This window comes from Lepidochelys olivacea, assembly GCF_965140295.1.
Source record: "Lepidochelys olivacea isolate rLepOli2 genome assembly, chromosome: 2".
In the NCBI taxonomy this organism is placed as follows: domain Eukaryota; kingdom Metazoa; phylum Chordata; order Testudines; family Cheloniidae; genus Lepidochelys; species Lepidochelys olivacea.
The window spans coordinates 66,841,936-66,867,950 of NC_140412.1; the positions used below are offsets into that span (position 1 = coordinate 66,841,936).

General features: G+C 42.4%; 1 protein-coding gene across 3 annotated transcripts in view; it reads left to right on the forward strand.

Annotated features, from left to right (window-relative positions):
* The first annotated feature begins 19,982 nt into the window (after nt 1-19,982).
* The window catches only part of TOX (thymocyte selection associated high mobility group box), a 276,457-nt gene continuing 270,424 nt past the window's right edge, over nt 19,983-26,015 (forward strand). For 2 of the 3 annotated variants that reach the window (XM_084619135.1, XM_084619133.1), the window contains exon 1: nt 19,983-20,572. In XM_084619135.1, coding sequence (XP_084475261.1) covers nt 20,465-20,572 — 108 coding nt within the window. In that variant the 5' untranslated portion in view covers nt 19,983-20,464. Of the gene's footprint in view, nt 20,573-20,993; nt 21,078-26,015 lie in introns of those variants that run through there. The other variant, XM_084619134.1, reaches the window with a different exon arrangement.

Sequence of the window (26,015 nt, forward strand, 5' to 3'; positions counted from 1 at the left end):
TAATTTTCACTCCATGCATCTGAAGAAGTTGTTTTTTTACCCATGAAAGCTTATGCCCAAATAAATCTGTTAGTCTTTAAGGTGCCACCAAACTCCTGGTTGGTTTTTTGGTTTACAGACTAACACGGCTACCCCTCTGATATGAAGCCATGTATATAGTTTAACATGTTAGACTCATCTACTTTTTTCTATGCAGTTGCTCACAGCTGAAATTGCTCAGTCAGAATTAAAATGCACTTAGAGCATTGCAAATGCCTGTGCAGGAATGTATTTAGGACACAGATTTTACTTTATTCAAATGCACTTCCAAGGAAATAAATATTGACATGAAACCTGTCATTTTAAAGAGAGCTCTCAGTTAAACATTAAAAATCCAGTGGCAGGTTCTAAGGAATGACAATATGAGTAATTCCAAAACAATTCTGACATCTAATTCTGACACCATTTCTTCTCTAAAAAAGTTTCCTCCACCCCCTCACGTGGAAGTTTACAACAGAACTAGTCAGTTTGAGAAGACTGCTATGTGCATTAAAGTTATTCTTAAATTGCTTATCCCTCTCCCCCTCCATAAATAGACTACACATTGGATAACGTAACTGATCTTGCCAAACTATGACACAGAATTCTTCATGCTCGGTGAGCTCCTCCACTTTTCAAGCCATTCACCCATGAAGATAGAGTACGACTTCCCTAAGCTGCATATCAGAGACACATGTTTTATAAATTGCAAAATGGAATGCTTATTATGTCTGGGGTAGTCTTTTTTTAAATTTGCTAATTCAATCATGCCTAAAGTATGCCATTGCCTCCTCAGTGAAGAGTTCTAATTCAAAAATAATTACACTGCAGCAAAAGCACTCAATTCCTAGCCTTTGATGCACCTTACGTAAAATTAGCTTGACGTTATCCATTGTCTTTCTTTTTCCCTCTTCCTCCTTTTCAGCAACATATCTCAGAGTTGCAGACTCACTTATAGTTGACATGGATAAGATACAGCTGGATGGAAGCTGGCAGCTATAGTTTATCAAAACTTTTGCCTTTTGGGACAGCTTAACTATATGAAAAGGCAAAAAGAATATTAAAATTTATACATTGAAAAATGTTATCAAGAACAAAATTTTGGTGAAACATTTAAAGATTTATAACTCCAAGAGATAATGTCAATATACAAAGATGTAGCTGTTTAATTATCTCTCCCTATTATGACAAAATACATGGGCCCAGATCCTCAAAGATATTTAGGCAATAACTCCCATTGAAATCAAATAGTCACCTAAATGCCTTTAAGGATTTGGCCCATAATACCATTTTCAATGCTGGGTAAAGCCCTTATTCAACAAATCACGTAACACATTCTTAACTTTTAAGCATGAGCCCAAGTACCATTTAATTCAATAGGATTTAAGTATATGCTTAATGGACCACTTTGTTGATTAGGGATAAACTTAAGCACATAGACCCCCATTTCAACAAAGCACTTAACTAAGATAGTAGGAACATTCAAATAATAGGAGAGCGTGTATGATCCATAGGTTGAGGAATCCAGGAGAGCAGACCCCCTACCCAGAGAAAGGGGTAGCAAGATGGGGGCAACATTCATCCTAGCTCAAGGTGGATGAGACATATACCTTCAGAGACTAATAAATGTGTATAGTTTTGGGGGGTTTTTATGGCTGCTCTCTCTTTGGCCCATAGTGAGCCAAACAAATGTAAGGACTATTCATGTGAATAAGGATTTGCAACATCTGTCTGATACCTTTTTACAGACCTTCAAGTCCATGGTTAATATCATATATCTTATAAGCCGCAAGGCAAGGGAAGATTGTCATTAGTGTGGCCTATATTATAACTAAGCTCTACATTATTCTCTTTGCTACTTAAAAGGATACTGCCACATTAACAATTTTGTTAGATGCTGTAGTTTAGGTCCTTTGTTTATAGTTTTATTATCACTACCATAACACCCCAGCAATAGAAAACCCAAATGTTTGCAAATTTAATTTTTCTCAAACTTTCAGCTTAGTTTATGATAAATTTTATACAAAGAGGGTGGTGTGTTGACTCCTGTTTCTCTCTTGTATATTTAGAAGGTATGTATCACTGTGGTATCCTTGTACTTGGCAGTTCCATGCAATAAAAGAGTTGTCTCATCATATTCATCCACTGCTCCAGAAACCTGGATGGATCAGATAGAACTTATCAGTTGCCTATATATATTCAGAGCAAAGGAAAGCTTTTTTGCACTGTTATATAAATATCACTAGCACAGGTGCTGACTCCATGGGTGCTCTGGGGCTGGAGCTCTGGGGCCGGAGCACCCATGGGGAAAAATTAGTGGGTGCTCTGCACCCATCGGCAGCCAAGCTCCCCTCATCCCCCCCATCGCCCCTCCTCCACCCACACCGCGAGCGTGGCACGTCTCCGCTCCTCTGCCTACCTTCTAGCGTTTCCCACCTGGCCGCCACCAAACAGCTGTTTGGCAGTGTTAGTACACGCCAGGAAGGGCGGGGAGGAACAGGAACATGGCGTGCTATGGGGAGGAGGTGGGGCCGGGGCAGGGATTTGGGGAAGGAGTTGTAATGGGGGCAGGGAAGGGGTGGGAAGAGGTGGGGCAGGGGCGGGGCCTCATAGAGGGATGGAATAGGGGTGGGGCCGGAGGCAGAGAATGGGTCAAGCACCCATGCGAAAGAGGGTAAGTTGGCACCTATGATCACTAGCAACTTTATTTAAAGTCTGTATGTTTTTTATTGTTTTTATTTATTCTTAAAACTTCATCTCTATTGTAATATACAGCCTTTCACGCTACATTCTCCAATCTCAGCAAGTCCCTGGGCTCTAACTAAAGCCACCTGCCCTCCCCCACCTTCACTGCTTTGAATAACTACACTGTTACAGGGGGGTGGACCCCTTTAAGGGGCGGGGGGGGGGGTGTCAGGGCCTAGTCTACCTGTGATAGATTTCTTTAAAGAGAATGAGCCCATCTCTGTAATAATGAACTGCCTAAGTGGCTGGTTGGCAGCTATTGGATCAACAAGTACCTGCAACATGATAAAATGATACCAGAGCTCAGTGAGAGGAAAGTGCTCCTAAAGTGAGGAAGCACCTAAGGGGAGAGGAATTCACAGGGAACAGTGCCAGAGAGCTCCCAAGGAGAGGCACTTAAGGTGGGACCTCACAGATACTTGTGAACATGCTGCTGCCTGGAGTAGAGCTTCAGTTGGCATGAAGGCCCTGGCTTCAAAGAAGGAATCAAGCTTAAGAGTACCTTGAGGGTAAAGGGCTTGGGGGTAAGGCTGACAAAATCAGATGGAGTCTCCCTCCCTGCTAAGAAGCCATGGTGAAAATTGTTCTTGTGTTTGAACTTTCTGTTAGCAAATGAGACCCTCAGCAGAGGGAGGGGGCTGTTGGTACATAAAAGATGTGCTGAACTTAGAACCCAATGGGGGAAATTAAGATGTGTACTTGCAGTGCCACACTCTGCTACCAGGGGTGCACCACCCTCCCACTCACTTTTATACGCACCACCCTCCCACTCACTGGCAAAACTATCTGGTGATCGCTGGCAATAGCCTAGTGATGCAATTTCCCTTCCCTTACTCCCTCAGAAAACCATATGAGCCCAGGATACAAATTCCTGACCAATCACACAAACCTTGACCAATTTTCCTCCCCCCACCAAACCAACACAGCCCCTTAAAAACACTGGGTAAGCACTGTATGGCAGAGGAAGGGGTGGATTATGTATCTCTTAAGCCTACAGTACGTCTCCAAGATACTGGGAAGTAATCTGTGAACATGTAACATTGACAGTTGCATGAACACACCATCTGGGGTTGGTAAAACAAAGCTTTATTTATTGATTTATTTATAGACAACAGTTGAATGGAAAACACAGTAAACCAAAAGTAAACTTTATATGTGAAAGTACTAAATTCTTGGCCCCAAACCATCTTGACAGAGAGTCCTGTTCACCTTCAAAAGAACAATTTTTCTCCTCAAATATTAAATGGAAAAAGTAGAACGAGAAAGAAGTGAAATGGAAAATTGCTAAAGCTCAAGAACATAGCACACAGAAAGGCAGTATTTTTTCTGAAAGCTCTGAGGTGATATGAGAGCGAGAAGGGGTGTACAAGAGGGGGGAGAGAAAGGCAAGGAAAGTCAAGCAGACTGAAAACAGAATGTGAAATAATTGATTCTGTTATGGAAAGATTGAAAAAAAATTAAGTGTGGGCAAAATCTACAGAAGCACTTGCAATACCATAAATATCTTCCTATAGACTAGATTTTCTGTAAAGTGCTTAAATATAATTGGTTTGGTCATCACTTACAGAGCTGGATTTTTCTCAGCTCATCTCGTCCTGGGCCAGGCCGTTTCTATTTTCACCCCCACACCAGGTTTTACTTATGGGATTTTTATTATAAATTTTTTATTTTTATTATTATTATTCCCTGTAATGCTGTAGTGTAGTTTAAAAAATAATTCTTAGCCCACCATGATTCCATTTGAAAGCTTGTTTTAAATCGCTGATACTTTCTGATAATAATCCCTCCCCCACCTTGCCAATACAGAAAAATGTGGAAATTTCCCATTTTGTAGCTGTATTACTGAGGATGGAACAAAGTTTGACAGCTGTCATTTGGGGAAGTGAAAAATCTTCATATATTACATGAATAAAGCATATTTTGTCTGTCTTAATGGAATGTCTATATTTATATTATTCAGACTCTTCAGTAACAAACAGAACATAAAACTATACCAGCACTGAAAGATGACTCACTGTTTAGCATGTTGGTCTCTATGTATGACTATGATACTTTCCATTGATATATCACCTTCCACAGAAGGATCTCAAAGCAATTTGCAAACATTAATAAATTAATCCTCACACCAGATATGATTGTCCCCATATTATAGATGGGAGAGCTGAGGTACAGAGATGTGAAATGACTTGCACATCGCACAGGAAGCCTGAGAGATCCAGCAAGAGCACTTAGATCTCTTAAGTCCTACTCCTAGGCTACAGATACAAAACCATCCTCCTTTTAATCTATAAAATTGCACACATTGCACTATCCAGCCTCACATAGTCTACCTGGCTTCTGACCCAAAGCAGGTCTAGAATCACTTCTGTAGTCCACAATCAAGTAAAACTCCCCTTTATTATACTGTGAATGTGACTGAATAAGGACTGTAGAATTGGCTCTGCTATGTATTTCTTGGGTTTCTCCTCTGTAGAGTAGAGGTTGATCTCAACTATGAGACCTCCTTTCTTGCAGTCCCAGAATGCTTATAGTCATATGCTGCTCAGGGATGAAGTTGATCCCACATAAGATCTGTCATAGACTGCCCTACCATCTTTCAATACCATGACCATTTGGTGCTCACTGATACAACGTAGCCTGAAGCGCCATTAGACTCCCATAGCTGCAACCCTGTGTTTCCCTAGCTTATCTCCAATAAGAGAACAATTTCACTGTGTGTTCTATATATGCTCTTGTGTCTGTCCAATATTTAGGGTCAGGTCAGTTCTGTACAAAATGGACAATTCTATCTTGGCAAATCTCCAATGTCCAAGAAGCTATCTGAGATTCTAAATAATAATATAGACCATCTAGAAAGGCATGGAAAGTGAATAGTTTATTTACAGGAATTCTCATCCCAGTGGCTTGCTCGACCATTTAATGTATTTAAGTTATTGGATAAGATGACCTACTGTGCAGCCAACACCTGCAGTCTGTGTGGCCCCAAATATCAGAGATAATTTTCTGTTAGGCTAATTCATGGTCAAATTTTTACTTTTGTTTCTACGGTCAACAGCCATGCCATAGTTTGGCAAAAGCAGTTGTTTTTTCTTATTTGCATTCTGTGTATGGTGACTCTACTTCAAGATCTCAAAATATTTTAATACAGGGAAACTAACCCTTACTTGAAAGGTCTTTTTTGAATGATTCCTCCCTGTGTGAAGGGATCAGTTCACCACTGTCCCTCCTCATGATAGGCATGGAGTAGCAGCTCTCTCTCTCTGGTGACTGCTCCACCTCTGTGGTAGCCTGCCTCTTCCTGTAACTTGGCCCTTTGGCTAGGACACTTCAAAGTCTTACCCCTTCCAGGGTAGTCCGTGAACAAAAAGAAAGGGGAACTAACACAAACAAACTGAGTTAGTAAGAGAGAGAGAGAGAAAAATGTCTCCCTCTCAGGGTGTATCAGGGTCTAGCCCTGCTTTCCCTCAGGGAGGGGCCTTCAGGTAGCGATTGTCTGGGAAGCTCTTGCCTTCAGTCAGTTCTTTTCCTCAGGAGCTGTGAGTTGAAGGTCTGTTCTCTTCCTTGGCCTACCAACAAGTGAGCTATTCTGCTCCCTTTTTAAGTTCCTCGTCCAGCCTGTTCATGTCTTTCAGGTGTGGCTGAGCCCAGAACAGCTCCTTAACCCCTTATTGTCCAGTGTGCCGTTTGTATATCCCGTTACAGGAAATCACCAAATGGCACAAAGGTAGCATAGGGTATGTGTTCACTGCAGAGTTAACTCAAGTTACCAACACGCCAATTACTTTCTCTCAAATTAGCCTAACTCAAGTGAGAGCAGCCACACTGTGAAATAATATTCAACCTGCTGTGTCTACATTGGTGCTGCACTCACTGGTGTGTGGCACTAAAACGTCTGAGGGCATATCCCATGGTTCTTTGCACTGCAGTAAGCTGAGTCACTCTGTGAATTCTTTCCCAGTGAATTGTAGGAGAACTTGTCCATTCACTTGGCGCACATGAGGGAAATGATCAGAAAGCACTGGAGGACTAGAAGCACTCAAGTGGTACTAGCTGGAATCCACACTGCAGAGCAGTTTTCTAAGACTCTAAGCAGCTGACAAGTTGTGCTAACTGTAGCTACTATGGGGCCAGCCAACTCAAATTAAAAGCACCACTTAAATCTCAGTTTAAGGTGTTTTATGTATGGACAGGACTCAAATTAGGGGCAACACTGAAGTTATAATCTGAGTTTGTTTTGCAGTGAAGACAAGCCCACAGATGGCTTTACGCCATCCGATAGCAAGCCAAGGATGTGGGAGGTAGAGCTTGAGTGTATCGCACATTTGTGATCAATGGCTGACAGAGTAGCAGACCTTATGACAAATTAGGTCCCCAATCAGGCCATGGATAAGAGGAGCAGGAAGATGGTTTAGAACCACCATTCCAATTCTCTTCACTGAGTGTAACTTGGCCAAACCAAAAGACTGAAGAGTCTGAAATACTGCAGAGGTATTTGAGTAAATTTGTCATTGTAACAGAAGGCATTTAATTGATATTTGTTATATTTCAAAGGGTCTTGTTCTGGAACCCTTATCCATGTTGACTACTTGAATAAATATTACTCATTGTGAGTCCTTACTACTCAGAGTGAGTTCCAGAATCAGGCCCCAGAATTATAAAGCACATCTGAAAAAACAAAAAAGGGTGCAGAATCCTAGGAATCCCAGGAATTCATTCTTCTAGGATGTTTAATTCCTTATTATGGCTAGGGTTATATAATATGTGAATATAGTTTTTCACATTTTGGAAGATCGGAGTTAAATGTTAGTGCAAATTCCACATGCACATATATTGAAACTGATAGGATATTTAAAGGTAAAGAGCACAAACTAGACTTTTACTGATTATTTGTAATTCCTTTATAAGTTTGGGGCACAGAATCAAACTTTTAACGTTTTAAACAGAAACACAGAATCTTTTTAAAAGATCTTTTACAAATCAGCAAGACTGGAAATAATTTGATAGAAGACTTAGAGTGTATGCTTTTTCAGTGATTTCACTAGAAACTTATTCTGGCTTTCTCTGAGGTAGAGATAAACCACTGGTAAGAGACAGTTATTAAATCTTCTTTATATATTCTGTATGAAATATATTAAAGTACAAAAATACTGTATTCAAATAAGGTTAAGGGTATGACTTAAACCCACAAAGACATGGAAATTCAGAAATGCATTCTATACTCTTCTGTGAGTTTTGCTTGGCTTCCTGAAATACCGACTTTATAGTACAATTTATCTGTCTTAATGATACTTGCTTTTCAGTTTGCATTCTTTTGTGGGCTTGGCTTAAACTCTGACATTTACTGAACAGTATTGCTGATTTTTGTGTCTCTGTGTGTGTACAAGTGCACACTATTATTAAGAAGAAAAAATGAAAATAATTTGGAAGTAAATGATTATTGGAATAATTGACTGGCTCATTCCTTTGGAAAAATATTTAGTAAACTTTAATGCTAATGAGAGAGAAAGGCAGACAAACATAGTAGATAAAGGACTCTAATCAACTGTCTTTGTAAGTGCAGGCATATACTTTGTTTTTTCCATTGCAGTTATATTTGCAAGAGGTACATACTCATCCTGTTCTTCCTTTTCAATACAGCTCTACCCCGATATAACGTGACCCGATATAACACCGTTCGTATACAATGCGGTAAAGCAGCACCCTGGGCGGCGGGGCTGCTTTAATAACAGAAATGCTCGAGGCCAAAGCAAGTTGGATATAACGCGGTTTCACCTGTAATGCGGTAAGATTTTTTTGGCTCCTGAGGACAGCTTTATGGCAGGGTTGAGGTGTATATGCAAAAGGTGCAAGCATACTGGCAATGAAGTCAGATGTGGTACACAAAATGGTTTGGGATCTTCTTACTTGATAGACTACCTCCCTTCTCACCAATGCAGCTATGACCAGTGGAGCTCACACTTGATTCAAAAGACAGGGTTCTGGTGGTAGAGCAATTGGATTTGAGGGGCCCTTAGCTTTGGAACCAACTCCTGCATCTTGTTATAACAGTCCAGGCCTGTTGACCTTCAGGATGCACTACAAAAATGTATCTTTTCAAGGTAACTTGTGGTCAGGAAGATGCCACTTCAGTGGTTGTGCTTAGGGTGATGGGATATTTCTTTTTTATCTGCACTGTATAATGTATTGATTATTCGTGTACACTGTGAGATTGCTGCTAGGTTTTTTTCTATTTCTATTTATTCTTTTTTATGTTTGTTCTGTTTCTATTCTTTGAAAAATAATTTTCAGGGGGATCTATAGAATGACACAGCTGTTTCCTTGTAGCTACACAATTTTTTAAAGAAATTGTGGTCATTTCAAATGTGGCTTCAGGATTCCCTTCTACATGGTTCATAGAATTTGATTAACATTCATATTAAAGGGAAATGTACTTTTAAAGATTAATAATCTATTCTGCCTCTTCATCCCCAACTATTGGTCACATTGCACAGTTCATTCTGAAATGAAATCAATGTCGATTCTATTTCAACAACCAGAGCAGAAGCAGAACATTTGGAGGAGAACATCATTAAACATGACCAGGTGATGTTGAGCTCTGTTGTCTTACAAGGGGAACTAATAAAACAACAACAATCATCAAACTATATGACCTTAGACCAAAATTTAGAATGCATTGTTACCTTGAGAGACTACAAAATAAAATATGGGATCTCAAGAATTAATAGAAATTAGATTTGCCTTACAATGGACTTCATATATTTGTTCTAGAAAAATAAGAGGTAAAAAAACATATCCCTGACCTAGAAAGAAGATTTCTGTCTAATACTGCACACTACAAAAATCATCAAGAAGAGTTCAATGATAAGAAAGGCTGATCTCCTTATTGCTGTTAGGGTCAGTGAGACCTACCATAACAAGCTACTTAAGAAATCAGTCCCCAGAAGAGGTGACTTTTTGACTTTATGACGTGTGTAGCTATCAGTTAGACCTGTGTCAGGATGCTCATCCATTATATACATACCCAGTTATACTAGAATCTCATCCTCCACACACTTATATCATACTTGTGTTACAACATACACACCTCTGTGCCATTTCTGTTGTTTTGGGTCACAAATCCTCAAAAATGTGCCAAATGGAGCAAAGCCTTCTGAACTATGACATCCTCTCTTGTATTGGGTTGTGATTTTTTTTTTCTGACACAAGCTTATAGTATTAATGACGATGAGAAAATACATCTTAGAGTTAAAAAAAACCTTTATTATTTCTTACAATGGATTTTTAATTTAGAAAACAATGTTGCATCATATTCAAATAAACAAATTCAAGTTTCAGTTAGAACAGTTTAAAGAGGCCTTAGGTCAATTTCTTATTTTCACTATGTTTACAATAATCTGTTCTTTGGGATAGTACTACCCCAATGGCTACATCAGAGGCATTAGCCTTCAGGATAAAGAGTTGGTCAGGATCAGGGTAGACTAGCTCTGGGGCAGACATGAAAGCTATCTTCATCCATTCAAAGGTCTCCAGAGAGCCTCCAGAGACCAGTGAAAGCTTGTGGGTTTTTGGAGAATGGTAGTGATAGGGGTTGTAGCCTCTGAGAAGTTTGGAATAAACCTCCTTTAAGAGTTAGTAAACCCCATGAATCTTTGCATGTCTCATGTGCTCCAGGGATCTTGCTAATACATTCTGAGGGTCCATCCATAGTCCATCTGCTGACAAGTGAACCATACAAATTTGACAGATGACTGGTCAAATACACAATTTTTCCAGTTTTGCATACAACCTGTGCTGGTTCACCAACATGATGGTTGTGTCTGGCTCGATCACTGGAGTAGATTAAGGTATCATCTAGATATGCTACCACAAACTAGTCTAGGATATCTCAAAATATGTCCTTGATCAGTCACTGGAAGGTGGCAGGAGCGCTGGTGAGTTTAAAGGGCATTACCAAATAGTCAAAATGTCCATACCAAGTTTTAAAGGCTGTCTTCCACTAGTCTCCTGCCCTGATTTGAACTAAATTACATACTCTTGTAAAGTCCGGTTTGGTGAACATCAAAACTGATCCTGTTTGGTTTAAGTGCTCTGAGACTAATGGTTAAGTGTACCGATTGCATATGGTTATTTAGTTCAGTGCCCTGAGAACCATCCTTCTTCTTTTACAAAAAGGGTGCCTGCGGGAGAGGTAGAGCAGTGCATAAAGCCTTTATCTAAGTCTTCCTGAAGGTATTCCCTTAACACTGCTAGCTCTGTTGTGAGATAGAATATATATGCCCAAAAGTAACTGTGGCTCTGAGATGAAGGTTGATGGGGGAATTGTACACATGATGTAGGGCAGTGAGTCCATGTGCTGTGTTTTAAAGACATCCTGGTAGTCTCAGTAGTTCCTTGTGCTGGGTTGGTGTGTCTGGGTTCAATAAGGTGGCCGTCAGTAGCCTGACGGGAAGGAAATGAGTTGGGACTACAGAATATGGGGGTCATGATGGGCTAACCAGGGTGCCTCTAAAATTAGGGTGACATCTGAGGAGAAAATAAGGCTAAATTGTAGAACTTCCCAGTGTTACCCAATCACCACTTCCAGTAGTGTGGTCTCCTGTGTCACCAGGCCCAATGCCAGAGGTGACCTGTCTACTGTTTCTACCAGATCTGGGATAACCTTGGGCTGTACTGGAAGACTGAGAACACAGATTTGTTCAACCACTGGGATCCACAGCTGCAAGAGAATCTGCAGAAGGAACTCTTGGTTTAACATAGCGTTGGGGTTTCTCCCTGGTGGTAACCAGGTTCGTGACCCTGACTGGGTGTGGGATTACTCATTTTCCTGTCATTGGGTTAGCAGAGGTTTTGACAAGACACGTGGATACTGCATATGCTGCTCCACCACAATAGAAGCAGAGGTTCTCCTGTTTTCTACACTCTTCCTCGCTCAGGAACAGGTGGGTCAGTCTGCATGGGCTTGATTGAAGCTGAGCTTGCTTGGGCCTGAGGGCTTAGCCTAGGGTGAGTGCAGGAGGTAGGCAGGGCCCTGTTACATTCCAGTTGCTGTTTGTGCAATTTGGTGTCTATCAGGATACATAGGTCTATCAGGATATATAAATCCATAAAGACTTCTAAATTGGTAGGCTGACAGGGGCAGTTCCTTACAAATTGGCAGGGGGCCAGCTCATCTTTTAGTTTTTCACAAAGACTATGCGGAAACTGATGGAGGTCAGCAGCATTGTTCCAGGCTGTGTCTATGGCTAAGTGTGTGAACTGGGAGACCTAAGAAGGAGCTGACCCCAGGGTTTGCCGAAGCTTTTGTTAGGCAGTCTCTGCCCTGCGGGCTTTGTGAGGGTCATCAAATATAATGGCGAATACTTGTAAGACTAAGTCCCAATTAGTCTACACTAGGTGATCCTGCTCTAGAAGGGGAAGAGGCCCACACCAGAGCCCTCTCCTGCTCCCAGTAAGCAGGCTCAGTACTAGCCCCACCTTAACTTGATCTGTTTAACACTCCTGGAGCATAACCAGGAGTCTGCATTGGGTAAGGAACCCACACAACTTATTTTGGGTACCATCATATCTTTTCGGCAGAGGGACTCCGGGGTCAGTTAACTGAGCTGGCATCGTAAGGGCAGCCAAGTGGGTACCAGCAGCTACTCCAAGGGCTGTAGCTTGCTCACAGAAGGAGCGATTCCTTGTCTGTAGCCATAGCACTTGGTCCCTCAGTCTGGAGGGCAGCAATCTGCTCCTGCAGGCTCATAGGCCCCTGGGACAATGGAGGGATGAGAGCCTTAGTCATGTCCATACTTAGTCCAGGGTTTCAGTAATGAGTCCCAGAGGAGAGCAAATTGGTCTGAGCAAGCTGTCAGGGCCTGTAATGGGATGGTCTGACCTAGTGGTCAGAGCCAGGGACAGAGTCAGGGTCATGGTTGGAAGTCATGCAAAATGTCAAAGCCAGAGTCAGAAGCCATGCCAAAGGTTGGAGCCAGTGTCAAAGTCAGAAGCCATGCCAAGGATTAAGCTGGAGCTGGGGTCAGCAGTCATGCCAAGGGTCAAGCTGGAGTCAGTAACTGGAGTTACGTAGCACAGGCCTGAATTCAAGATCCAGAGTGCCTGCCCCCTTGAGTTAGCTTAAATACAGCCATCTGATGCCAAAAGCCCTTTCTTTGTCTGTTGGTCTCTGGGAAACCCAGTTTGTATCAGTATGTGCAAGCCTCCCTATGGGGAGGTACCTCTCTGGAAGTGTTTACAATCTAAGTAATTCACCTTCATCACCCCTCTCCCCCATTAATTTTGGTTCCTGGAGCAGTTGTTGTAACCCTCCCTCCTGGAGCTGCATACAATGGTCTACAGTGATACATAAACCTAATACAATTTGGTCCCCAGAGATATTGCCTGTGTGTGCACTATCTGTCACAAAGGGCATTACCATTATTTTTCATTTAAATCTAATGTTACAATTTATCCTGCTGCTTGTATTTTTGTACTCCATTGTCATTCAGATACCCAAATCCTCACCTCTGCATCTAGCATCCAGAGCAATTCTTTTAGAATCAACATCTTTATTATCATACTCCTCTACAAACCAGAAAGACAAACCACAGCTTCTGAGTAACAGTAGCCTCTCACTAGCAGCTTCTCAGTACAGAGCTTCCTGACAGAGCTCTTTCCCTTCCTCTGCATCAGACTATGGTCAATGGACAAACCATTAGCAACAGTGAAATATCTGTCAGTCTTCAAGCAATAACATGCTTGAAAAAACAGTTTGGGATTCTCCTAATTGCCAATCCCAAATCAGGCCCTGGAAAATCATGATTGTTTTTTTTTAAAGAATACATTTCTGGGGCTCTTTTTATTTGCCTTCTTATGGATGAGCCTTTAGGATGAACTTGTACCACATTTTCAATATTTTCTCCACAACCATAAAATCTCGAAACTTATTTATTTAAAGAAAATAAAAGCTGAGATTCTGTCATAATCACATGAAGCCAAGAAAGAGGGTTTAAGAAAAACACCTAATATCACAAGACTTTTAATAATAAAATTATGAGAATGGTAACACTGAGAATCTCCAGAGGTACTTTTGGTCAATTAAACTAAAGTATGCAAAAGGAACCCTGCTTCAGGCCCTTCTTATCTGGTGTCTCTCTATATATAAATTATGTAACCAGTCTTTATAGTTGCTAGTGGAAAAGGTGATATCAGGTTTGGGTGGTTGGATGTGCAGGTGGTCATTAAACACACCCTATCTTAATAGATTCTTCACACTATGAAAATGTTTGAACCACTGAACACAGAGATCAATGGTTCTCACAGAAGCATTGCTTTATTTTCTTAACAATCACATTTTTTGTTACTTAACAAACCAAAATATATTTTAAAATGTTTGTTTTAGGGTTGTTGGTTTTATACAATGTTAAGAAAGAATATTTTCATAAATACACACACAACAGTGAAAGTACTTTTACGCTCTGAATCTTATGAAGCAAATGTGTATATGAGCATGTGGTAGATTTAAACATCACTATGGAATTAGGAGTGATCACCAAGGCTTATCTGTGGAGAGGTCATTAAAGTTCTTAGCCCTGGTCTACACTAGGAGTTGAGGTCAAATTTAGCAGTGTTAAATCGATTTAACCCTGCACCCGTCCACACGACAAAGCCCTTTTTTTCGACTTAAAGGGTTCTTAAAATCAATTTCCTTATTCCACCCCTGACAAGGGGATTAGCGCTGAAATCGGCCTTCCTGGGTCGAATTTGGGGTACTGTGGACACAATTAGGCGGTATTGGCCTCCAGGAGCTATCCCAGAGTGCTCCATTGTGACCGCTCTGGACAGCACTCTCAACTCAGATGCACTGGCCAGGTAGACAGGAAAAGGCCCGCGAACTTTTGAATTTCAATTTCCTGTTTGGCCAGCATGGCAAGCTGCAGGTGACCATGCAGAGCTCATCAGCAGAGGTGACCATGATGGAGTCCCAGAATCAGGGACTAGCCACGTGCTGGGGGGAGGCAAAATGCGACCTTGGAATGAAAGCACATGTGCTATGTATGTAATGTTAACAGCAAGGTTTACCGTGAAAGAGTGTACTCATTGTTCTATAAAATGTGTCTTTTTAAATACCACTGTCCCTTTTCTTTTTTTCTCCACCAGCTGCATGTGTTTAAAGGATCAAGTATCTTCTCCTTCTCAGAGGCTGGCGAAGATTAGAAGGTGAAAAAAACACACTCGCGATGAAATGTTCTCTGAGCTCATGCTGTCCTCCCACATTGACAGAGCACAGACGAATGCATGGAGGCAGACAATGTCAGAGCACAGGAAAGCACAAAATGACTGGGAGGAGAGGTGGCGGGCTGAAGAGAGTAAGTGGCAGGCTGAAGAGAGGGCTGAAGTTGAAAGGTGGCGGCAGCGTGATGAGAGGAGGCAGGATTCAATGCTGAGGCTGCTGGAGGATCAAACTAATATGCTCCAGCATATGGTTGAGCTGCAGGAAAGGCAGCAGGAGCACAGACCACCGCTACAGCCCCTGTGTAACCAACCGCCCTCCTCCCCAAGTTCCATAGCCTCCTCACCCAGACGCCCAAGAACGTGGTAGGGGGGCCCCTCCGGCCACCCAGCCACTCCACCCCAGAGGATTGCCCAAGCAACAGAAGGCTGGCATTCAATAAGTTTTAAAGTGCTCTGTGGCCTTATCCTTCCCTCCTCCACCATCCCTCCTGGTGCTTCTCTCCTCCACCATCCCTCCTGGGCTATCTTGGCAGTTATCCCCCTATTTGTGTGATGACTTAATAAAGAATGCATGAATGTGAAGCAACAATGACTTTATTGCCTCTGCAAGCGGTGATCGAAGGGAGGAGGGGAGGGTGGTTAGCTTACAGGGAAGTAGAGTGAACCAAGGGGCGGGGGGTTTCATCAAGGAGAAACAAACAGAACTTTCACACCATAGCCTGGCCAGTCATGAAACTGGTTTTCAAAGCTTCTCTGATGAGCACCGTGCCCTTCTGTGCTCTTCTAACCGCCCTGGTGTCTGGCTGTGCGTAACCAGCAGCCAGGTGATTTGCCTTAACCTCCCACCCCACCATAAACGTCTCCCCCTTACTCTCACAAATATTGTGGAGTGCACAGCAAGCAGTAATAACAGTGGGAATATTGGTTTCACTGAGGTCTAACCGAGTCAGTAAACTGCGCCAGCATGCTTTTAAAAGTCCAAATACACATTCTACCACCATTCTGCACTTGCTCAGTCTGTAGTTGAACAGCTCCTGACTACTGTCCGGGCTGCCTGTATGTGGCTTCATTAGCCATGGCATTAAGGGGTAGGCTGGGTCCCCAAGGATAACTATAAGCATTTCAACATCCCTAACAGTTATTTTCTGGTCTGGGAATAAAGTCCCTTCCTGCAGCTTTTGAAACAGACCAGAGTTCCTGAAGATGCGAGCGTCATGTACCTTTCCCAGGCATCTCACGTTGATGTTGGTGAAACGTCCCTTGTGATCCACCAGAGCTTGCAGCACTATTGAAAAGTACCCCTTGCAGTTTATGTACTCGGCGGCTTGGTGCTCCGGTGCCAAGATAGTGATATGGGTTCCGTCTATGGCCCCACCACAGTTAGGGAATCCCATTGCAGCAAAGCCATCCCCTATGACCTGCACGTTTCCCAGGGTCACTACCCTTGATATCAGCAGATCTTTGATTGCGTTGGCTACTTGCATCACAGCAGCCCCCACAGTAGATTTGCCCATTCCAAATTGATTCCCGACTGACCAGTAGCTGTCTGGTGTTACAAGCTTTCACAGAGCTATTGCCACTTGCTTCTCAACTGTGAGGGCTGCTCTCATCTTGGTATTCTTGCACCTCAGGGCAGGGGAAAGCAAGTCACAAAGTTCCATGAAAGTGCCCTTACGCATGTGAAAGTTTCACAGCCACAGGGAATTGTTCCAGACCTGCAACACTATGCGGTCCCACCAGTCTGTGCTTGTTTCCTGAGCCCAGAATCGGCGTTCCACTGCATGAACCTGCCCTAGTAGCACCATGATGCCCACATTGCCAGGGCCCGTGCTTTGAGAGAAGTCTGTGTCCATGTCCTCATCAGTCTTGTCACTGCGCTGACGTCGCCTACTCGCCCGGTTTCGCTTTGCCAGGTTCTGGTGCTGCATATACTGCTGGATAATACATGTGGTGTTTAATGTGCTCCTAATTGCAAAAGTGATCTGAGTGGGCTCCATGCTTGCCGTGGTATGGCATCTGCACAGAAAAAAGGTGCGGAACTATTGTCTGCCGTTGCCCTAATGGAGGGAGGGGCGACTGATGACATGGCTTACAGGGTTGGCTTACAGGGAATTAAAATCAAGAAAGGGGGTGGCTTTGTGAGAAACAGAATGGCCCCCTCAAGGATAGAACTCAAAACTGGGGTTAGCAGGCCGTTGATTTCACAGATGGAGGGTGGAGAAAATGAATACAAACCAAATCTGGTCTATTTCTTGTTTTGAGCCACTTCATCTATCTTTATACATCTTGCTGGCAGCAGACTGTGCAGTATGACTGCTAGCCATTGTCATCTCCTGGGTGCTCTGCAGAAGGCGGTGCAGTATGACTGCTGGCCATCATCTTCTGCTGGCAGCTGATTAAAAGACAGTGCACTGCCGGTAGGACTCAATCGCCATGAGATGAAACTTAAAAGGGAAATGACCTGGCTGAGTCACTCCCACGTTTGCCCAGGCGCCCCTGACCTCATCAAGGTCAGTTAAAAGAGCACCCAGGACTACGTCGATGACAGCTACCAGTCATACTGCACTGTCTGCTGCCAAAAGGCAATAAACTGCTGCTTGTGGGGCAATGCAGTACCGCGTCTGCCAGCACCCAGGAGACATACGGTGATGGTTAGCTGAGCGGGCTCCATGCTTGCCATGGTATGGCGTCTGCACAGGTAACTCAAGAAAAAAGGCGCAAAACGATGGTCTGCCCTTGCTTTCATGGAAGGAGGGAGGGAAAGGGGGCCTGATGATATGTACCCAGAACCACCCGTGACAATGTTTTAGCCCCATCAGGCACTGGGATTTCTACCCAGAATTCAAATGGGCGGCGGAGACTGCGGGAACTGTGGGATAGCCACCCACAGTGCAACGCTCCGGAAGTCTACGGTTGCCTCGGTACTGTGGACACACTCCGCCGACTACATGCACTTAGAGCGGGACACACACAATCGACTGTATAAAAACACTTTCTACAAAACCGACTTCTATAAATTCGACCTAATCTCGTAGTGTAGACATACCCTAGACTTTTTTAAATGAAGAAGTAAAAAGGTACTTTCTCTTCTTCCATATTATCTCTGTAAATGTGCAGTGATATTTAAATCTACCAAATTTCAAGGTGTCTTTCCTGTACCATCCTTCCTACAGATCTGCATTATTTTGTATCCCTCCTGTTCTTGATTAAAACTCAGACAGAAAGCCAGCAGGAAAGCCACTGGGGCCTGTTTGTGATCCCCCTAAAGGTCCTTCTCTTCCCCTGTTTTTATTCCCTTATACCCTTTTTTTGCTTACCTGCCCCTCTCTCCCATGTTTTTGCCTATCCTCCCTCCCCTCATTTTTACCCTTATTCCCACTATTTTTTGCTCCTCTTCCCTGTTTTTGATACCCTCTCTGCCTCCCTATTTCCCTACCCCACCTCCCATTTTCCTCTTTGATCTGTCTATGGTAAGTACTTATATTGTGCCAGCCCCAAGCAATATTGCCAACCTAAACCATTCAAAACTCATGGGTGAGACTCCCTAAACTCATAAAATATTTTAATAATAATAATAATACATTTCAGATTAGTTTTATTTGCCTTTGTTTTTTGAGCCATTATGGTGTACTCAGGTCATAATTTCAAGCTTGTCTCTGCCACCATGAAGTATAGAAAATTACTTTATTTTTTTAAAGTGGAAGATGAGATTTTTCCCCTACTCATATGTTTCCATGGACTCCACAGGATATCACGAGATTCGTGATAACATTTTGAGAAATAGCGACACTGAATGTGTGTCCCAGGTGTTCATGGTGTTGTCCTGGCAACATGCCTGTGAGGTTGGGAAGAATAATTATCCCCAGGTTAGGGGTGGGGAACTGAGATGCAAAGGGACATTAAAGGTATGTTTACACTGCACACTAAGCCCTGGTCTGTGGAACCCAGTGTTTCCAAGCCCACACTTGGATAAACATTTACACTGCATTGTAAACCTGGGCTTAACAGTTGCTGGACCCAGGTCTCAAGGCTGTGCTAATGTGTCCAGACTGATCTACGCAAACTTTCTGTCTCAGGTCTGTGGCTTGACATCCATCCACACTGCAAGTCATAGAGAGACTTGGGCCCTAGCCCACGCCTCTAGCAGGGTCCTAGGACAGACTGATCTGTGTGTGGACGTAAGGGATGGAGTTGTGGTCAAACGTGAGAGTCTCGGCTTAATGTACAGTGTAGACACACCCTGAAGATATGGCTACACTGTAATAAAAGACCTGGTCAGCTAACTCAGGCTTGTGGGGCTAATAATTGCAGTGTAGACTTCCTGGCTCAGGCTGGAGGCCAAGCCCTGAGATCTTGGGGCTCAGCGCCCAGGCTGTAGCCCCAGCTTGAACATCTACACTGCAATTCTTAACCCTGCCTCCCGAGCCCCCTGCTGGCTGACCCAGGCTCCCAGACTCCATGCTGTGGGTATTTCCTGGCAGCGAAGAGGTTCCCTGGGTGACTTGCCCAAGGCCACCCAGGAAGCCTGTGGCAGAGTCAGGAACAGAAACCCCAGAGCTCCTGGGTCCCAGTTAAGTGCTTCCCCACCCTCCTTTTTGCTGCTCCCTGCCCCCTGCTTTAACTCCTTCTCCACCCCGCCCTATCCCGGCTCCTCTCCTTCCCCTCGGGGCAGGGCAGCCGCGCTGTGCTGAGGAGGCACCATAGTAACTGGCAGGCGGTCGGGTGGCGGCCGGGGGGTGCTGCAGCAGCGCCCCCTCTCGGCACTCCCCAGCCCCGTCCTGGGCAGCCGCGAATGGCTCTGCGCTCGCGAGCCCCTTTGTGTGAAACACACTCGGAGCCGCGGCTCTGGAAGCGGCGCACACGGTGTCCCTCTCCTCCTCCCGGCGAGCAGCACGGGGCAGCCATTCCAGGGCCAGCCCAGCGGAGCGCCTCCGCCTCGCCCCCCCCCCCCCCACGCCTCACGGGTGTGCACTAGCTTTCCCCCTTCCCCAAGGTGGAGAAACGAAAATCCCCCTCCCCCCAACACTCACACACTGATAGAGATTTAAAAAAAAAAAAAAAGAGAGAGAGAGAGAGAGGCGAGAGAGAGAGAGGAAAGGAAACAACTCAGAGAATCCAATAGAGAGCGAAATCTACACCCAGGGCTAGCGACCAGTGCATGTGTGTGCAGGGAAAACAATACTCTAAGTTACCTGCCCTGCTCTAGGAGAAGAAGGAGGGTTTGCTGCTGGTTCTCTTCCAGACATCTGCAGACTGGTGCTTTTTTGGAAGAGTTTTTTCTCTCTCTTTCTTTACAAACCACCAACGGATGTGAGGCAAGGAAGGTGTTTCTTTTTCTCCTAAACTCAGGCACCTCTTGCTGATTCTTCTCAACCTGCTTGGGGTTTTTGTTGTTGTTGTTTGTTGTGTTTTTTTTTGTTGTTGCACGAACGTTAAGTAAAAAAAGGGGGGAAAAAGAGGAAAGGAGTTTGCTTGATGTTTTAGTGAAATGGACGTAAGATTTTATTCACCACCTCCACCACCACAGCCTGCTGCCACTCCTGATACCCCTTGTCTGGGACCTTCTCCCTGCCTGGACCCCTACTATTGCAACAAGGTGACTTGTGTTTTGTTTTATTTGAGGTGCTTTATCTGTGGTGTTGTTTTGCTGTGCGTAAATGGGAGCTAAATCTTGGCAGGCTGCACACTGAGTTAACCTCTCAAGCAAAGGCAGCCACACCAAAGCCATTCTTGCGGGGTGGGAGTTGTTCGAGGGGGGCGATGTGGTTGTAAAATGTTATATTTTAGGCAAATTCTGGGTGTTTTCCAAACACCCTGATGGTGCAGGAAAGTGAGAGCGTTTTCTCTGATACCTTGCTTCTTGCTGGGAATCTACCCGTGTATCTATTTCTCTCTCTCTCTCTCTCTCTCTCTCTAGTGGAATGACTAAAATAAAATCCCAGAATAGTTTGGAGGCGGACGGGGTGTGTTGGGAGGTGGGGGAGGAGAGGATTTTTCATAACCTCTTCCCCAAACTGGAAGTCTAAGTAGCTATTTTGTACATTTCTTTCTGAGAAACAGCGTGGAAAAAGGATGTCCTTGTGGGATATTTAACTGAACAGGTAACTCTGTCTTCTATACCCCTCTCCCCCACCAAACAAACAAAGTCTCTCCATTTGTTTTTCCCAAGTCAAAACATAATGGGAAGCTATGTGCGAACCCTCCAGTTCATGTGTCAAGGCTCACGAAAAGCCTGTACTTAGCAATCTGTGATGACGGGACCACGCTTTTTATTTTGTGTACAGAATTAAATGGGTGGTGACAAGTTTGTTCTGAACAGAACATCGACTTTGTTCTGGCTCTGCAACTGCGTTATTAATTCCTCCGTAACTTGATTAAATGACTGTAAATAGGGTTATGTCTCTAAAGAGAGAAGTTTACAACAAGAGCCCGGGAGAAGGAGGGATTGCAAAGCAGCCTAGTGTTATTTACAAAAGACCCAAGCATTGGGTTTTCTTGTACTCGTTTTGCGGCTGTGATTCAGGATCACTTCGCGATCCGTCTGCCTATGAACAAGAGACCAGGGATATTTTCATTATTACTGTCTCAGTGGTGTGAGCCAGCTGCTATTTTATGCACGATCTGCACTTTCTTTGCTGTTGTGGAATGGGCTTTGCCCACGAATAAAACGCTAGCCATAGGAAATAATCAGGAAGTGCAAGTTACCCAAAGCACTTCTTGAGCACACCCCCTCCAGGGGAGAAAGCTGGGAACAAGCACTTACCGGAAGATTTGTTTAAACCTGTGTGTTTTAGGCTTTTGTTTAAAATCTGTCTTGGGAGGTTGTTGTTGCAGACTGTAGCAGATGTTTATGCAATGCAAACTCTGCTGCTGGTAGTGTATGTAGTCAGCAAGGAGACTTGCTTGCTGTTTGGTATGTCTTTCAGAGGGTTCTGTGCCTGCTAATTGCCACCCAACCCTTGCAACACGCACTGGGAGAAGGGGGAGATGCCCAATGCAGAGGAGCAGTACTCTCAGTTTAACTCGTTTGAAAACACTACTGTGTTTTCTGCTTGTCCATTGTCATGGTGGGTTCACAAATCACACCACATGTCATAGATATTTAGGGCTGTCCCCTTCACTCCTGGCAACTGCATAGACTCAGTGATAAAAAATAAACAAACAATAAAGTCAGATATAATCTGTTTAGAAGCAGTGTTTGCAGCATTATGATGAAGCCCCCCCTCAGTTTTCAGGAAGGGTTTCTAGCATAATCTAACCTACCATTCGCAACATAAAGGACCAAATTCATCCTTGGTGTAACTCTCCTATAGTCAATGGAGTTAGAGAATTCAGGGTTAAATCAGGTCCCTTCTGACTGATCCCTAAGGAAGTTTCAAAAGAGATCCCAGAGGAACATTTTTTAGCAATGTTTAAGTAACCACGGTTTTCAGTGTCTATGCAGGCTGCCATATAGATCAGGAGAAGTTTGGGAGAAGAGTGAACTTTGGGGGTGGATGGGATGGGGGTGGGTGCGAGGCAGCTGCGTGCAGGAGAATATACGTGGTACACTTTAAATGTGTTCATAGCGATCATTGTGATACTGCTTTTGGTCTCTGACTTGCCATATTCAATATTTTCTCTTTTATTGTAAATTGTAACCTTCAAGTTCTGGAAAGTAAAGAATGTGGTAGAATTAATGACATATGCACCAGAGTGTCTGAAGACCCATTTGGCAATGAAACTGGACAAACGTTATTAAACCTATCAGTGATTTAAAGCTTCAAAAAGAAGGTAATGACTTGAATACACATTTCACTCATCATTCTTGAGAAAGTGGGCCAGATTTAATTTAAAAGTTAAATGCTTTGGAAAATCAGGAATTACTTTAATATATTAAATCATTTTCCAATTAAGTGCTCTAAATCATTTTTGGTTGGTTGCACTGCAAATCGAATAAATTAATTTAGAAAGTCGTTTTCAGATTTTTTTTTTTTTTTTTACTAGCTGGTTGAAGCTTCTTTTAAGTCATGCCATGTATGAAGGAGCAAACTGTTCTTTTTAAATGCAAATGAGGCACTCATTCTGTAGAGAAGTTGTAACTCTTCTATTTAACTTAGCCTGGACTGATAATGGACTTAAAAAATGCACAGTCATAAGACATAATTTTTATGCTTGGAGAAGACTTACAAAGAATATTTCATATAAGTTACCTTCTACAGCATGAACATGCCTCTATCAAACATCTTTGCCACTGATCATTGATTATATTAAATAGACTGAATAGGTTTGCTAGGCCCTTGAGAGGCATGCATTTACTGAACATTTCATTTTCAACCTCTTCCCTCAGTTCCTCTACCCAGCATGATTAACATTGCTGTGAAAACTTATCTGCCCTGCTCTAAACACTTAGTTGCTTTAAAAATATTCATCCTGTCACTCATTTTCATTCATGTGTTTTCAGTGGCTTGAAGGAGGTTCCTAGAACTTGTTTTCAGAAAGTTTGGTGGACTATTTACAGCTGATATCTAAAAGCAAAGGGTATCATTTGCTGGAGTGTGATGGATCCATATTCCAGAGTAGAATGATAGACTAGTTTTGTTTGATGTTGTTTACCTTGGGCTAAATCCTGGAATCCTCATTCTGGACAGGATCCTGCTCTCTTAGAAATAATGGAAGTTTTGTTTGAATAATGATTGCAGGGTTTGGCCCCTTATCTGTGGGTTGTTTTCGGTAAAAATTAAAGATTGTTTGATTAACTTTATTCTGTGACATATTTACTTTAATTAAATGGCTGCTAATTTAGGTACATTGCCCAGATAGTCAGGGACTTCAAAGTTTTATAAGTGATCTGTTAACATACATTTTATTAACGATCAGATAATTGTTTTAGGCTTTTAATTATGCAGTCCACATATACATATGTATTTTGGGTATCTGTAGTCAGAATGAATCACTCTTGGTGGCTTCTTAAAAGAAAATGCAATAATGTAGATCATACAGTCCCATCTTTCTGCTCAACTGCGTTTCAGGTGGCAGTCTTTGTTTCAAAAGACTGCTTAGATCTTTGTTTTATAAACTTAGGCACAAATGTTTAGAACATTATTTTAACATTCCTTTATTTACTGTTAAATGCACATTTTGCTTTGCATATCTTGCAATGCAGACTTTTCCTTGTTTCTCTCACATAACCCATGGAAGGAGAAAAGTGAAAGAACAATGCAAACAATGTTGGTTATGGCAACTGTGTGAGGTATCTCTTATACAAACAGACAGACTGGATGGTATGCTGCTGTATATAGGTCAGCCTTTAAAATAACATAGTGGACATACAGATTTAGACTTGAGGTAATACTGTTCATCCCTTGAAACTTGAAGCATAACTGCATTTCAGACATTTATGGGCTAATAAGAACAGTTTATTTAATTGACGTCTGTTTTAAGTAACATCATATCTCTTAATTTAATTTAATGTTACAAAAATAAATTATGTTTAATAAGCATACTGCATGAATTCAGTAGTAAAATATTGTCTGGGTTTTGTACTATTTGAAGATGTCAGATCATCAGTTTAAACATATACCTACCCAGTAATAATATTCCTTCTTCTTTCCTCATTGTATTGCCATCTCCAAAGACTGTTTCCACAAGTATTACAAGAAGAGTTGAAACATTTTCATGTCTTCAACTTTATGGTGTTTTCATGTGTTAAGTATCTGCTCACATAAGGATCAGTAATATAATTATATTTTGACACTGCTGATGACAGAGATGCTGACCCCTGCCAACAGTAGGAGAGAAAATAATGGTCTTTACTGCTCCCAATAGTTAGCCTTGCAGAATTATGCACTGGATTCTAGTCTAGCTAGTTCAGAAATAAAGAAGCCTACAACTCATCCACTCTTTATACACTGGTAGTTGTTAATGCAATGAAAAAATATAGCCTGATGACAGAGAAATAATGTAGCTGTTTAAAAAATAAGAGGAACCCCCCCTCAAACCTGCCCCTGCAAAAATCAAAGACTAAACAAAATGAAAAAGCTGTATAACACTGAAGTGAAAAAACGTGGGTAATATTTTGTAAACAGATAAGAGTTTTGTTAGTGACTTGACTTAAATGGAGCTGAAGTATTTTAGAATATTTTACATTTTCAGGTCTAAATACAACACGGATATTCCTCTTTACAAAATGTCCCAGAGTGTATCTTTCCAAGGTCTACTTTTTCTGATGGCTCACTATGCATACATTCTTTTGCTGATATTCCTAAATGCTGGGATCTCCAGAGAGAGCTCTAAAACTAGAATTGTGTATCAGTATTTTTGAGGGATTTTAGGGTATCACGTAACAGTAGATGATTCAATTAAATCTTTATGTTGAGTAGGGTATGTTTTTTCTTTCCCCTGAACAACTTTGGTAACTTAGTGCATGATGGTCATACCTGATATTTGTTAGTGCTTTTTAGAGAAAAGATTAAACTGTCACATTAATGTTTTCATTGGTTGTTGATTTTTGCAAGCTTTCAAGCCTTATAATAGATTTCAGAAAAATGTCACATATTAAGAAGTTGAATGAACTTCTCTTAGATTAGACCCTAGTTCCTAGTATGAAGTCCCAGAGATACAAGCAAACATCAAATACGACTGCTTAGATTCCAGTGTTTCGGAAAATATGTGATCCTGATTTTCATGGAATATAGGAATTACTATATACATGGGCTTTTGAGAAAACTTTTCGCTGCCATATTTTAAAATCGTAATATTTGTGATAATTCTAGATTTTCCTATTTTGTAGAACATTTTTACATCTTTGAAAGGTAACATTTTATTGTTCCATTAGAAAATGGATTTCAGCTTTGCAACACTGCCTTTAAAATAGCTGTTGTGAGGTCTATGGACAAAAAGCTAAACCAGTACACTGCTGGGTATGCTAAATTAGGAGTACAGCGTTTCATTCAAATTAAAACATAGCTAATGTCACTATCCACCATAAAGACTCAGGGCTTGATCCTATGAGAAAATTAGTACTCAACTCCCATTGACTTCAGTGGAAGTTGAGGGCA